This window comes from Ammospiza caudacuta, chromosome 9, assembly GCF_027887145.1.
Source record: "Ammospiza caudacuta isolate bAmmCau1 chromosome 9, bAmmCau1.pri, whole genome shotgun sequence".
NCBI lineage: Eukaryota > Metazoa > Chordata > Aves > Passeriformes > Passerellidae > Ammospiza > Ammospiza caudacuta.
Genome location: NC_080601.1, coordinates 432,300 through 448,252, shown reverse-complemented (window position 1 = coordinate 448,252; position 15,953 = coordinate 432,300). Strand labels below are relative to the sequence as shown.

The 15,953-nt window shown below is 49.9% G+C and overlaps 1 protein-coding gene across 1 annotated transcript in view; it reads right to left on the bottom strand.

Moving 5' to 3' along the window:
- The window catches only part of CDH23 (cadherin related 23), a 223,341-nt gene extending 212,228 nt beyond the window's left edge, over positions 1-11,113 (bottom strand). The window contains 1 exon segment of the mRNA XM_058810630.1: positions 11,056-11,113. Coding sequence (XP_058666613.1) covers positions 11,056-11,113 — 58 coding nt within the window.
- Positions 11,114-15,953: the final 4,840 nt, after the last annotated feature.

Sequence of the window (15,953 nt, the reverse complement as noted above, 5' to 3'; positions counted from 1 at the left end):
ATCTGGGGACCCCAAAAATACCACATATAGACCCCAAAAACACCACACAAGGGAACCCTCCTGAAGGAGCTCCAAAGGCACAGCTACACCTATTTTATTTTTACTGATGGATGTGTCACAGGAGACAGCTCCTAACAACTCTGTCACCGCAGAAAGGGCCTGAAATTCTAATTTCTCCTGCTATTTTGCTACGGAGAGTCTCTCTGGGATGAAGAGGTCTCGTGCCTAGACAAGAAAAACGGTGCTGTGGTGTGTTTTGTGCACCTTCAGGTGTTTCAGCGCAAGCCTGAGAAAACATTCAGGTGTAATCATGCCCATCACCCCAGAAAACACAGCCAGGGCAGAAGAGTTTAAACCTCCTCCCCACAATAAGCTGCTGACTTATGCTCAGTGTCAGCAGAGCATCCAAACGCCCAATTTTGGGTTTGTTTCTAAACGAAAAAATGGCCACTTTCCCCAGAGCCAGGCATCCTGACAAGCCCTTTAAATCCTCACATTTGGCCAAGCGAAGCAGAATGGATTCTTGTGATTAAGAAAAAACACCAAACATCTCAATTTTCCCCCTGCTTCAATGGGTTTTGGGGGGGAGGAAACCTCAGCATTTTTGTTCCAGAGCCCTGCACCCAGCCCAGAATGCAGAGCCCAAGCTCTTGGTGCTGCAGCCCAAGAGGATGAGATGGAAATGAGCTCCCGTGCCTTCTGCAGTGCCAGAATGCCAGAGGAAAGCACTAACTTTCTTCTCAAGCAGCACCACTATCAGCCCAAGTGAGCGTGAACATGATTTCCCAGCTTCACAGCCCGTGTTTAAAAAGCACCAGGGCAGTGGAGAAACAATTTATGTGATGTAGGAATAAAAGCAGCTGACAGCATCCCCTTTCGAGTGCCATGATAAATCTAAATATTGGATATTCCAAGTCAGTCACTTCATTATGTCAGTAATTGCCTGAAATGTCATTTTGATTTTCTCTGTCTTCATTAATATTGCAGCTCTTCACTGGTTCTTCGAGACGGCTCACTCGAATATTGCACATTTAAGGAACGGGATCCAGGAGTCTCTGAGGAGAACTTAAAAAATTGTGACTAAGAGCAGATTAAATTGCACCTTGTGCCTGAAAGAGGCTCTTTGGAGGAAGCACTCTGTGCAGTTCCCAGCATGACAATGTCCCTGGGAGCTCAGGTGCTGTCTCCTCCTGCCTGCCAAGGCTCTGATGTTAAACCAGAGGTTTCCCCTCCACTGGCAGCTGCTCACAGAGCCTCCAGAGATGGGAAGCTGAGGAAACACCACAGTGCAAACAAATCCAGGGCTTCAAAGCTCAAGCCTCAGAATTTCCAAAGGAATGATGATTTCCAAAGCTGCTCAAGCCTCGGGATTCCATCCGCTCGCTCCGTGAATGGAAGCGTAAATCAAACCTCCCAAAGTGCCACAGGAGAGAACTTGGGGTGCCTCCCCAAAAACTCCCCTTTTCCTGCAATGAAGTGTCCCAAAGAGGGACAGCAGTGCCCTCCCAGAGGATTGGATGTGGGAAGTGGGATGGAGATACCTGAGGTGTCACCAGGATGTCCCCAGCTGTGTCAAGGACATATTTCACATAAAATCTTTTCACTAGGATTTTTAATTCTGAGGCTTCTCAGCTTCTCAGGATAAAAAAAAATCCTAGCAAAAAGATTTTTCATAAAATATATCCCAGGCTTCCTCCATCACTGGGGCCACCCTGGAAGAGCAGCCAGGAGCTGGCCCAGCAAGGACCACCACCCACCCCACATCCCAAAACACCACCCCTGGCATCCCCTTTGGCCAAGCACATGGCTAGCACCACCCCTCACACCAAAAAACCAGCCTCTCCTGCTTCCCTGCTTCCCCTCTGCTCCTCAAAAACAGCACTGCTAGAAATTCACCTTTTCTCCTCATTATTGCCTCTTGGCCAGGGTTTTACAATAAGCACAATTCAAAATTTAAAAAAAAATAAATTACAAGTTAATCTTGATTTTTATTTTTTTTATTTTTTTTATTCCCACCCCCGTGTTGGCGTGAGCCATACCCAAATCATAATTCCCAAAAATAACAAATTGCAGAACAGGGTAATCAGAAGTAAATTGATATTGATAAATAAGCTTTTCTCCTGTGCGGTAGGTGGTTTATTTTAATCTAATGAGTTTTATATTTTCTGAGCTTTCAGATTCCATGATGAAGAGCCATCCACGCTAGAATTACAAAGCACTTTGAAATATTGTAATTTTATGGCTCATTTTGTCAGGACTCTTGAAAATGAGATTTGTTCCCAGTGAAAAAATTTGCCCCCTTCTTTTTTTTTAATTTTTTTTTTTTTTTTTTTTTGCTTTCTATTCCCTGTGGTGAAAGGAAATAAAATTTCCCTGTTAAATAAATACAGGCCAGGATATTGGCTTGCACAGGGAAGGGGGAATATGGATTCCCACAGGGAATAAGGGACACAGCTGCTGGCACCTGTCACCACCCACCTGAGAGGGAGTTTGCAGGAGAAAAGAGCATGGAAAACCCTTTCTCTCCTTTTTTCACCCCAAAACCAAAGCTGAGGTTTGAGACAGGAATGTTTTCTCCCCACAAAGCTCTGCACTCCCCAGCTGGGGCACTCAAACCTTTCTTCCTCCAGGGAAAAAGCTGGGGCTGCTCCTTACCTAACACCCAAAAGTTTCCCTCACTTCCAGCAGTTTATTCCCATTTTAAACCAAGGGCAGGAGTGGAAGTATTAAAGTATTTTGCTTGGTGCTTCCAGACATTTGCTTTCCCACAGGAAACAAAGATTAGCTGCAGAATGACACCGGGGCATCGTTTCACCAAAAACCCAGGCCCAGGAGGAAATGCCAGCTTTGAACTGCCCAGTCCTTGCAGGAAGGCTGGGCTGGGTTGGGAATGGCATGGGGAATGGCATGGAGCTGGAAATGACAGGGCCTTGGGGAGTTCCATGGGTTTGGGAATGACACGGGTTTGGGAAATGACGTGGGGTTGGAAATGACATGGGGAATGACACGGGTTTGGGAATGACATGGGTTTTCCCATGAAATGGGGAATGACATGGGTTTGGGAATGACACCAGGAATGACACGGGTTTGGGAATGACATGGGTTTTCCCATGAAATTGGGAATGACATGGCTTTGGGAAATGCCATGGGTAACGACATGGGTTGTCTCATCACATGGGAAATGCCATGGGTTTGGAAATGACATGGGTTTGGGAAATGACATAAGGAATGACAGGAGTTTGGAGAATGACAGAGGAAATGACATGGGGTTGGAAATGACATGGGGAATGACAGGGGTTTGGGCAATGACATGGGTTTTCCCATGAAATGGGGAATGACACGGGTTTGGGAATGACACCAGGAATGACACGGGTTTGGAAATGACATGGGTTTGGGAATGCCATGGAAATGACATGGGTTTTCCCATGAAATTGGGAATGACATGGGTTTGGGAAATGCCATGGATAATGACATGGGTTGTCCCATGACATGGGGAATGACATGGGCTTGGAAATACCATGGGGAATGACATGGGAAATGCCATGGGTTTGGGAATGACATGGGTTTAGGGAATGACATGGGGAATGACAGGGGTTTGAGAATGCCATGGGTTTGGAAATGAATGCCAGGGGTTTGGGAAATGACACAGGCTTGGGAAATGACAAGGGAATGACATGGATTTGGGAATGACATGAGTTTTCCCATGAAATGGGGAATGCCATGGGTTTGGGAATGAGTGGCATGGGAATGCCATGGGTTTGGGAATGACATGGGCTTGGGAAATGACATGGGTTTGGAAATGGCATTGGGAATGACATGGGGAATGCCATGGGGAATGCCATGGGTTTTCCCATGAAATGGGGAATGCCATAGGTTGGGGGAATGACAGGGGTTTGGGGAATGACTTGGGGAATGCCATGGGTTTGGGAATGACATGGGAAATGACATGGGCTTGAGGGAACACCATGGAAAAGAACATGGGCTTGGGAATGACATGGGAAATGTCAGGGGTTTGGGAATGAATGACATAGGTTGTCCCATGACACGGAGAATGCCGTGGGTTTGGGAATGCCATGGGGAATGCCATGGGTTTCCAAGCCCCTGACACAAGACAGTCCCAATAACACCCCAGCTCTGCATAAGGAACACTCAAACATTCCACCACACCTGTGGCATCTCCAAGGAAAAGCCAAACAGTGCATCCAACTCAACTGCTGCACCCATGGGATGCTAAAATAACACCCTGGGAGCTTTGGAAAGAGAGCCCCCACTCCCTGCTGCATCAGGCACTGCCACCCACCCCTCCATGGCAAGGGAAACTTCACTTTTGGGGAGAGAAAAGCAGGAATTCCCAATTTCTTCCCTTGTAAGTGGGGCAGCACTGGCTCAAGGGAGCCTCCAGCACTGGTTGCTAGTCACCACAGGCATCATAGCAACCATTTTCCATCACAAAACCTCTCTTCAGCTGGAGCAGCAGCTCCTGAGCCAGGAGGAGGGCTGGCATGGGGCAGGGAGACCGAGCCAAGAGGCTCCTGGGCTGCTCCAAAACTGGGAATGAACACAGCAAAGCCCAGGGCTCCGTCTGTGGGATTTCATCCCCTCTCCCTTAGGGCCTCCATCTGCCCCCAAGCTCCAGGCTGGCAGTTTGCAGCACTAAGGAAAAGCAGCAGGGCCGTTTTGTTCAGGCCTATGGTAACTGGGATTTTAGATCTTGGAAAGAGAGGGGGGAAAGGGATGCTACGGAAGAAGGGTGAAAAAAATACAACAAAATAAAGAAACCCCTTCACACTGATGAAGCAGAGCTGCAAAGGCTCTCAGGCCATCTCTTGCCTCATCCAAATCAAGCAGTCCTGGCTGCTTTCACACCTCAGTGCCAAGGAGCAGCCCCAGAGAGCAGGGGGGGGAATGGGAAGACAAAGGTGTGCAGCAGGGATGGATTGTTGGGTTAATGAGTTATTGGGATTAATGACAGCAGTTCATTATGCAGAATCTACACCCTGGAATGGAGTCAGATGACAGGCAGGAGTTTTGTAGGTGCTGGGCCACAAAAACCCCAAAATGACACAATTTCTCCTGCCACATTGTTAGAAGTCCTACTGGAGGAAGCCCATGAACAAACATCTCCTGCCCACATTGAAACATCAAGCCCACGGATAAATGCCCACCCTGCCCAAACCCCTGCTAAGATGCAGGATATCTGCAAGATTTGTGTCCTAACCATTGGAATTCCCAGTTTCTGCCCATTTCTACACCCTGAAATGGAGTCAGGTAACAACACCAGCACAAAGGCAGGAATTTTGTAGGTGCTGGGCCACAAAACCCCCAAAATGACTCTATTTCTCCTGCCAATTTCTCCTTCCTCACTGGAGGAAACCCACGAACAAACATCTCCTGTCACACTGAAGCATCAAGCCCATGGATAAATGCCCAGCCCCTGGTCTTTACCAAATCCCTGCCGAGATCCAGGATATCTGCAAGATTTGTGTCCTAACCATGGGAATTCCCAATTTTTCCCATTTCAGATGCAGAACTTACACCCTGAAATGGAGTCAGGTAACAACACCAGCACAAAGGCAGGAATTTTGTAGGTGCTGGGCCACAAAAACTCTGTAATAATTTCTATACCATTGGAATTACCAGTTTCTACACCCTGAAATGGAGTCAGATAACACCAGCACAGAGGCTGTAGGTAGTGGCCCACAAAAACCCCAAAATGACCCAATTTTTCTTGCAACAATATTAGAAGTTTTACTGGAGGAAGCCCATGATCAAACATCTCCTGCCCAGATGAAATATCAAGTCCATGGATAAATGTCCACCCTGCCCAAACCCTTGGCAAGATCCAGGACATCTGCAAGATTTGGGTCCTAACCATTGGAATTCCCAGTTTTTTCCCCATTTCAGATGCAGAACTTACACCCTGAAATGCAGTCAGGTAACAACACCAGCACAAAGGCAGGAATTTGCAGGTGCTGGGCCACAAAAACTCTGTAATAATTCCTGTACTATTGGAATTCCCAGTTTTCCCCATTTCTACACCCTGAAACGGAGTCAGATAACACCAGCACAAGGGCTGTAGGTGCTGGGCCACAAAAACCCCCAAATAATCCTATTTTTCTTGCAACAATATTAGAAGCTTTACTGTAGGAAGCCCATGAACAAACATCTCCTGCCCACACTGAAGCAACAATCCCATGGATAAATGCCACCCCAGCCCCTGGTCTTTACCAAACCCCTGTTAGGATCCAGGATATCTGCAAGATTTGGGTCTTAACCATTGGAATTCCCCATTTCCCCCATTTCTGCACCCTGAAATGGAGTCAGATGACACCAGCACAAAGGCTGTAGGTGCTGGGCCACAAAAAACCCCAAAATGACCCTATTATTCCTGCAACAATATTAAAAGCCTTACTAGAAGAAGCCCATGGACAAACATCTCTTGCTCACAGTGAAACATCAAGCCCATGGATAAATTCCCACCCTGACCAAACCCCTGGCAAGATTCAGGACATCTGCAAAATTTGGGTCTTAACCATTGGAATTGCCAGTTTTCCCCCATTTCTACACCCTGAAATGGAGTCAGGTAACAACACCAGCACAAAGGCAGGAATTTTGTAGGTGCTGGGCCACAAAACCCCCAAAATGACTCTATTTCTCCTGCCAATTTCTCCTTCCTCACTGGAGGAAACCCATGAACAAACATCTCCTGTCACACTGAAGCATCAAGCCCATGGATAAATGCCCAGCCCCTGGTCTTTACCAAATCCCTGCCAAGATCCCTGCCAAGATCCAGGATATCTGCAAGATTTGTGTCCTAACCATTGGAATTCCCAGTTTCTGCCCATTTCTACACCCTGAAATGGAGTCAGATAACCACACCAGCACAAAGGCAGGAATTTTGTAGGTGCTGGGCCACAAAACCCCCCAGATTATCCTATTTTTCCTGCAGCATTATTGCAAGTGTGACTGGCGGAAGCAGGATGGTGCAGTGGGGAAAGCAGGGAAGTTTTGGGTCGCTCATGGAGCTGTGGGTGCTGCAGCTCCGCCGGCCTGGCTGCGAGCGGCTGGGATGCTTCACACCCCACAGAACAGCCCCACAGCCCAAAGCGCCTTAAATCCAAAACCAATCTGTGCTCCCGACCATCTGCACTGGGCACCCAGGAAACTCCATAAAGGGAATCCTTTCTAGGAGGTCCTTCCCCTCCGGCTGCTCAGCATGGCAGGATTGTAGGGTTTTCAGGATTGCCCCTTTTTCCCTGCCCAGAGGAGCTGCCGTGCCCTGGGCATCCCTCTGGAGATGATTTCAGCTGGAATGGTTCTGGTGCTGCACCCAGGGGATGCTCCTGAGCAAAGGGACAGAGCCCTCCCCAGCTCCCACCTCATCCAAACACCGTTGCTCCCACTTATCGCCAAAAAAAAATGTACAAATCAATAATAAAAAATAAAATAAAAGAAGGGGCAGCGTCAATTTTTACGGTTTCCCACAAAGATAACGTTTTACAACTCACGCTTTAAACATTGTATTTTTCACGAGTCCTCCAGAAAAGAAAGAGAGCTTTGTGCTGGGGACGGACGGAGGGAGGGAGGGAACGGGATGGTGAAGGAAAATGGAACTGCACAGGGATTTTCTCCTCCCCTCCTTCCCCAGGACAGCAGGGAAGGAGACACAGAGGTAAAACTCACTCTGCCGAAACAACCAGCTGGATTTGCACAAATCCCACGGGAGTGCTTCATCCCCGGCTCACACCCCCCCAAAAAAACAAAAACAAAAAAAAAAATTAAAATTAAAGCGTTTCAGTGCAGCAGCTCCATCCCACATGCACGGAGCATCCCGGGCTCCTGCAGGATGCTCCGGGGAGATCCCGGGCTCGGTGTGAACAGCCAGCGCTGCCAAGGGGGAAAAAAGGGGAAAAAGGGGAAAAAAATGGAAGAAAAGGGGGAAAAAAGGGAAAAGGGAAGGGAAAAAAGCAAGGGAAAAACCACAACCCCACAACAAAGAGAACACACATCAGCACGGGGAACGTCCCGTTCCAGCATCCCTCTCCTCCAGCCGATGGCTGGGAAAGGCGATGTGGGGAAGGAGAGAATGTGAAGAGAGAGAATGGAATGTAAAGAGGAGAAGGACTGCAGGTTTTGAGGGTTGCAGCAAGTAAAGAATCAGAGGGGGAAAAATAAAATAAAATAAAATAAAGTGCTTTCTCCAAATGCTCAGGGCAAGTTGGGCGCTCGGAAGGGCTTCGCCTCCCATCCCCATGCGATGCTGGGAGGGGATTTGAAAATCCCACGGCCGGGACGAAGTTCCAGCCCCGCTCGTCCCAGAAACTTTGCGGCTCTCCCGGCAGATCCCGAACTCGGGCGGGGAGCCGGGGCTGGGCGCGGGACAGCGGGCACGGCCGCTCGTTCACAGCGGGGATTTTGGGGAAAAGCGACCGAGGCTGGGCGCAGGAACCGCGGCGCTGGGCGAGACCCCCGCCCGGAATAACAGCAATGAGAGCACTACAAGAGGTTATTTTGGTTTAAAGCAAGGCGGGGAGGTTCGGGAAGGGGGAACGCGGCAAGAAGCGCCCCGGGAAGGGAAGGGGGTGATGCCCGCGCAGGGGTGATGCCCGCATCCCCCGCATCCCGCCCGGGTGGATAAACCCCGGGGAGGAGCGGCGGGGCATTACCTGCGGTGCTGTCTCGGAGCCCGGTGCTGTCAGCGGCGACCCCCCATGCCCCCCCTGCGCCCTGCGTGAGCCGCGGAGGAGGAGGAGGAGGAGGAAGGGGAGGGATGCACTGACGCGGGCGGCGCAGCGCCCCTCGCCAGGTACCGCCAATTCGGCACCGCTGAAACTCCTCCTTGTCCCCCTCCCGACCCCTCCAGGCCCCAAAATCCCCGCTCGCCCCCGCCCGCCCAAGCCCAACTTCATCCCGGGTGCGCAAAGTTCAACTGCGCCGCCTCGGCGCGTTCCGTTCGCGTTGGGGTTTTCTCTCTGTTTTTTTTAAAGGGGTTTTTTCTGTTGTTAAATATTTGTTGTTTCTCTGACCTGTGCGCGGGAGCAGCTGGCAGGGCTCGGAGCGGGGAAATGAATGATGGATGAGCGCGGGGAAAGCGATCCGGGCACGGCTGCCGGGAGAGACGCACGGACAGACGGACGGACGGACGGACGGACGGACGGATGGAGGTTCCAGCCCAGCCGCTGCTCCCCCGGAGCCTGTACCTGCCCATCCCCGCCAAGCCCTTCCGTGTCCCCCCATTCCGAGACCTCCACCAGCAGTTTTGGGGAAAATGGCCAAACGCCCCCGTTTCACCGCATTTCCTGCCGCCCTGGAAGGGACAGAGCCACAAAATGCACCTGCAGTGACACCGAGCCTCGCACCCAGGGGTGAATCCACATTCCTGGCAGGGCTTTGGGAGCTTTACCTTTACCACCCCGTCACAACCATTTTGGATTAAAATGCTAAATAAGCACAGTTTGTGCTGTCAAAGCCCATCCTCGAGCCTTGCCTGGGGATCACAGAATGGTTTGGATTGGATGGGACATTAAAAATCAGCTCGTTCCACCCCCCTACCATGGCCTGGGACCCTTCCCCTCCACTCACCTCCTGCAGAACAAGCAGGCAAATACCCCTTGCAGCAGCAGGAGGGGGTAATTAAGCCTTAATTCTTCTAATTATACCATCAGCACAGCTCTGGGGCTGATTGGCTGCAATTGGGCACAGGTCTGCTCTGCTCCTGGTCCTCCCGAAGCTGGGGCAGGACCAGGAACACCAAAGCTGGCCCAGCTGCAGGCACTTGGCAGCCCTGGCACGGCTGCTTTGGGGTTAAACCCCACAGTTTCTGGCAAACAACTGAATGCAATGAGCTCTCTGCAGCCAATTCAGGTGCTGGCAGGTGATTCCCTCCCATCACACCTGGGCTGGGTCAGGTTCCTGCAGGAACCAACCTGGGGGTCACCAGGAGTGCAAAGGGTGCAGGTGTGACCTGGCTGGGGCTCTGAGCACCCTGATCTGGGGGGTTCCTGTCCCCCCTGGGCTCTCCATCCCTTCCTTGCCCTCTCCATCGTCGCGCCGTGCTCACCCCACAGAGCCAGCGAGTTAAAGAGGAGGGAAAATGCCCAAAAAAAGGGAGGAACCAAAGCAGAACCGCAGGTGCAGGTGTGCCTCAGGCCCGGGTGCCTGCAGCTGCTGTGACTTTGCACAGGTGATGTCTCACTCAGGGCCTCTCCTGATGAATTCAGGTCAGGATTTTTATTTTAAAAGGTGCACACCTCTCCTGTGGCAGGTCCTTGTGCCTTGGCTTCACACCATGGATTTCTGCTCACATCCCAACTGGTCTGAGGATGTTTTTTACAAGGCTGAGTTCCCCCTGTCCTGGGCTCCCATTCCCAATGGAAAACAGGCTGCAGCCTTTCCCATCGAGGGGGATTTCAGTGCCCAGGCTCACAAACCCCCCAGGAATTCAGTATCTTGTGCTCTGCACGTCCCTGTCAGGGCTGGTTTCAATCAGGCAGGGCAGTGTGCAGGCTCAGAGGGCTCCCTGAGCTGCTGTTCCCCAGCTGGAGCAATCCATGGCGCCCTGAGAGCCAGCCTGAGGGAATTGTGCCTTTCCACAGGCTCAGGGCTGGGAAAAGGGCAGCAGAAGAAAGGGATGCTCTGTGAGCAGGGAGACGCTGCTGGGATCTCAATTAACACCAAACCCAAAGCTGCAGGGCTGGGACACCCTCCCTGCTATCCCAGCCCTTCTGCACAGCCCCATCACAGGCAAACCTGATTATTTTGGAGGCAGATCCCTTGTCCACGCTGCCTGTGAGCACAGAGCAGCTCAGCAGAGCCTTTCGCAGCCTCCTGGCACCACTCACTCAACCTTGAAATTGTTCTGCAGGGCTGCTCCCCCTCTCGTTTCCCACCCAGGCTCGGAGCATTCCCTCATCCAGCTCCCTCTGCCTCTGAGAGCTGGGATCACCATTTGCCTCTAAACACACGAAATACCGCACGGAAAGCAGGTGAAGCACAGAAATGTGCAAAATACTGCCCTGCTCGGGCCCTGAATTGGCTCTGCTTGCTATCAAGTACGTTCTGCCACGGCCTCCGGGGTCTGCAGGGACGAGCAGCCCGTGGAATGCGGTGCCATCGGTCATTTCCTCACACAGGAGTCTCCCACAAGGGTCCCTGGAAGTGCTTTCCCAAACCAGCACCCTTTTTTCTTTTCATTTTTCAGTAAATATGACCTGTGTAAACGTGCAGGGCTGTTTTGTGCTCAGGAACAAGCAGCCCATGCCCCCTGCTCCCATTTTGGGGGGGATTTTGTCCCCCCAGACCCCAAGCCCCAGGGGAATGGGGGCATCCTCCCTCTCCCACAGCATTCCAGGTGCAGGGTGGGTTGGGGTGGTGGCAGCTCCCTCCCATCCAGGCCACAGAATTAATTTCTAGAGCCATCCTGGAGTTTTCTTTTCCACCGCCACCTGTGCTGCGGCTGACACTGAGCTGGCTTTTCCAGTGTGAAATTAATTTCCAGGTCTATTTCACACAGGATTTTAGGGCCAATGTTGGGATCACGCTGGTTTTTTTAGGAATTTCTGGGTGAAGGAAGTTGGTGAGAAAGCCAAGCAAAGCTCAGGGAGCGCTGGAATTCTCTCTCTGGAGAAGAAAAGAACAGAAAGAGCAGCTGGGTTTGTTCTGCTTTTATATTTAGAAATAGAGAAGTGCTGGGTTTCAAATTGATCTCATGGAGATGGCAGGAGGGGCAGAAACTGGGCTCACCTTTTCAGCCCAGACCTTGCAGAATTGTCCCCTCTTAGGGGCCCCGAGAGCACCCAGGCTGGGCCGGTTAGGGGCGTTAATAATGGGGGTAAAAAATCCCATTTGGAGCAGCTGGAAGCGCTTTTCACTGAGCTTGGAGAGGGTTCAGCGATGATCCAGATGATTTGGATCAATAGTGAGGGGGGACACCTGTGGGACCACCCTGGGGCTCCTCATGCCACACACCTGGAGCACATTTCCCCTCCGAAATTGTTCCCTCCCCTCTTTGGGTTCATTCTTTCTTCCTCAGCAGAGGAAAAGGTGCCATCTACAGGCACAGAGAATCCATGGACGGAGAACCCACAGCACAGCCCTGCCACCATACCCTCGGCTGGGCCACGGTGAAAAATGCATATTTTATGATTGGCTTTTTGCAAATATCCAAGTGAATATTATCTGTGTTGTGTTAGAAAGTTGTGCTGTATTAATTTTTTAAGTAGTATGTTAAATAAAGTTTTAGGTTATAACATAATGTTAAAATAGGAACCATCCCAGGTAAGATACTTTTTTTAAAGAAAGGACTCACACCAGACAGCAGCCACAGGACACCCAAATCTTTCAGAAAAAAAGAATTATCCATTTCAAGTTCTTCCCACCTCGCTCAGCCCTGAAGACTCAGGATTCAGAGGAAGGAGCTGACAGTGCCCAGACAGAATCCTGTGTTTGAATGGAATTTATGCATCATGGATGAGGTGTATGAATATGCAACAGGCTGTTGATTTTAAGGGTTAATCCTCTGTTAATGTGGCTCCTTTTTCAGGCTTATTTTGCCCAGAAAGAGGTGCCTGGACTGTCTGTAACTCTTTGTTTTTATTGTCTTGTATTGTCCTAACCCAAATTGTCCAAATTACTATTATTCTAATTATATTATTATTTTTATAGCCCTTTTATTACTATTAAACTTTTAAAATTTAAAGAACCCCAAGTGATTGGAGTTTTTCACAGCCCCCTTCCCTGCAGCGCCCTTGGAGCTGCCTGGGCCCTGTTTGGGGTCAGGGATCACCAGGGGGCTGTGCCAGGAGCAAGATGAGCTCCCTGCTGCCAGCCCTGGCCTTGGACCTGTGATATCCTCGCTGCTAACACAGTGAAATTCAAGATAAAAACCCAAGAGAAGGTGACCACCCCTCTCCACAGCCTGGGGGGGACCAGCAAAGGAAACACAAAGGAACTTTGGGCAAGGGAATCCTGTGCTGCTCCCCCAGGGTCTCACACTGACACCGTGCTCCTCTTCTGCCTCACTCTGCTCGTCAGTTGTCTCCCGTTTAACCCATTTTGATCAGGTGATTTCCATTTAACCCATTTTACCTTTGTGATTTCAGGAGGCAAGCCAGGAAAACAAGAAGCTGCAGGAAGAACGGGATAAATTGTCCCCTGTGTGAGGTGGGGACAGGAGCAAGGGGGACTCCTGGATGGCTGGAAGGAGGGCGAGTGCTGGTGATGCCGTGGGAAGGCTGAGCTGGAACAGAGACCAGACAAAGCTAAAGAATAAAGCAGGGGTTTAATAAAAGGATCTCCTCCATGGATGCACCTCGGGCAGCATGAGAGCCCAGCCAGGGCTGCACCCAGGATGAACCAAAATGGTCACAAAATGAACCCAGGATGGACCAAAATGGCCACAAAATGAACCAAAATGGATGACTGGGCATGGGGTCTCTCACTTTGATCAGTTCTGCTCCATTTGAATTTTGGAATTAATTGTCCAATTATAGCCTCTCCAGCCCACGCTGTTTGTGCTCTTGGGGCTGAGATTTGGATCATTTGTCCTTGGTGCCCAGCTGGAGCAGGAATTGTTTTGTCTCCCTGCTCTGTGCACAGAGCTCACCATGCCCTGATGCGAAGCCCAGACCCACACAGTAGAGCAGCACAGAATCTGAAAAATACAAAAACTAACAATTGAGGCATCATGAGGAGCCATTGGGGAGCCCGCGGTGCTGCTCAAGGTTCAAGGTTGCCCCCAGGAGGGGAGGAGAGCTCTCCCCAGGCCGTGCAGGTGGGATTACTCCTCTGACAGAGCCACTCCTGCTTTAAAACCCCTTCTCAGCTCCCACTCCTGCCCAGGAATGCTGCAGGAATTCTCACCCAGAGCTCCGGCACTCCCCCGCCCTGGCATGATGAGCGAGGAGGAAAAGTTTCTCATCTCGGCTTGTTCTCGCAGCGCCGTCCAACAGAGCACAAGGCTGTCTAATCAGGAGCTACAGTCCTTCACCATCTGTTTGGAGCCTAATTACAAATGCAGAAAAATAATGTGCTTTACAATTGCACCAGTAAATGCTGTAAATGATTTAAATGCATGCATATGTTCCCTGCAGAATTCAGCATGCATCTGCGACTTCTTCTGCTCACATTAGGCACACAAATCAAGGGAAAAAATACCCAGATCTGATGAACAGCATGTCCCTAGGATGGTGATTTTTATCCCTTTTTTTTTCCCCCTGCTGGAATGGCAAACAGGGCTTTTTTGTAACAATTCATCCAGCAGCGTTTTTCTTTGCTTCCATTTTAAAAACTGTTTATCACTGCTGTGTAAATATAGTACAAATTACTCCATAAAGCAGGGAAGAAGGAGACCAGCAGCCGGGCAAGCCTGCAGCTGGCTGGCGAGGTTTCAAAGGCAGGGTTTGTGTTTTTCCCCGGGGGTGCAGGGGCAGATCAGCTCGGCCCCAAGCGGCCACTCGTGTTCCCGGGAATGCCGGAATGGTTTGGGTTGGAAAGGGCCTCAAGGACGGAGCAGCATCGCGTTCCTGCTGCGCTGTGGACACCACCAAGGTGCTGCTGAGGCGGCTCCAGAGGGGCTTCCCACCTCCCCGGGGCCACAGCACCGCACCAGAGGCTCTGCCAGCAAAGGCTGCTGCCACAGATGGACAGGGACAGCGCTGGGGACGCTCCAGGGAGGGAGGACTCACTACAGGACGTGAAACAACACAAGCACACACTGCTGCTCTCAAGGGGAAGAAAAGGGAAGTTTGTTTTCTGACTCCAGCATTTATAGACTCCCAAAAGTGACAGTGGATTGGAGGGTGACAGTGCCACCTCTCCAATGTGACCGTAGGGGTCCAAGGATGAGGGAAGAGACGAGGATTTGACTCCGTGTTTCAGAAGGCTGATTTATTATTTTATGGTATATATTATATTAAAACTATACTAAAAGAATAGAAGAAAGGATTTCATCAGAAGGCTAGCCAAGAATAAAAAAAGAAAGAATGATAACAAAGGCTTGCATCACAGACAGAGAGTCTGAGCCAGCTGACTGTGATTGGCCATTAATTAGAAACAACCACATGAGACCAATCACAGATCCACCTGTTACATTCCACATAACCATTGTTTACATTTTGTTCCTGAGGCCTCTCAGCTTCTCAGGAGAAAAAATCCTAAGGAAAAGATTTTTCATAAAAGATGTCTGCGACATCTCCAATGACACTGGACAAACCAGCAGTCCATCAAATTTCTCCTCCTCCATAAAAGAATGCAAAACAATAAGTTATTTACAGCAAGTGTGTGAGAAAGTTTGCTACAAGAATGTAAACATCAGAAGGCTTAGAAAATCTTAAAAAATCAGGGTGACAGAGAACAGCCGAGGCAAGGCTTTGGAGAAAGCCACTTGCAGCTGATGTGAGCGTAGCTCACATAATAAAAAATATATAGCTGCGTAACAAATTGTAACAAATTCTCTTGTGCACATTTTTGTAAATAATTATTGCATTACATTCTTTTTTGGAAGAAGAAAAATTTGACGAGCTGTTGGTTTGTCCAGTGTCATTGGAGAAGCAGCACTGCTATCCTCCAATGTACTGGCATTTTTGAAAATCTATAAATGTTGGAATGAAAAATTAAACTTCCCTTCTTTTTACCTTAAAAGTCCCAGCATCCACATAAATTTGTTTCCTACAGGTGAAGGGACAGTGGTGATCACAGAAACAAAATCTGGGAGTGCATTTTTAGGCAGGTGAGGGAGACACATGGAGCCAGCTCAGCTCCAGCCGGGGTCTGTCTCTGGAGCTCAGCTCAGGGGAGCAGCTGCCTCTCCTAAAGCCCCTGGAGAACTGGAAGGCAGTTTTTGTGCCACTGTCATGTTTTATGAACATCCTTTCACTAGGAATTTTCTCCTGAGAAGCTGAGAAACCTCAGAAAAGAAATGCAAACAATAATTATCTGATTGCTTGGAATGTGGT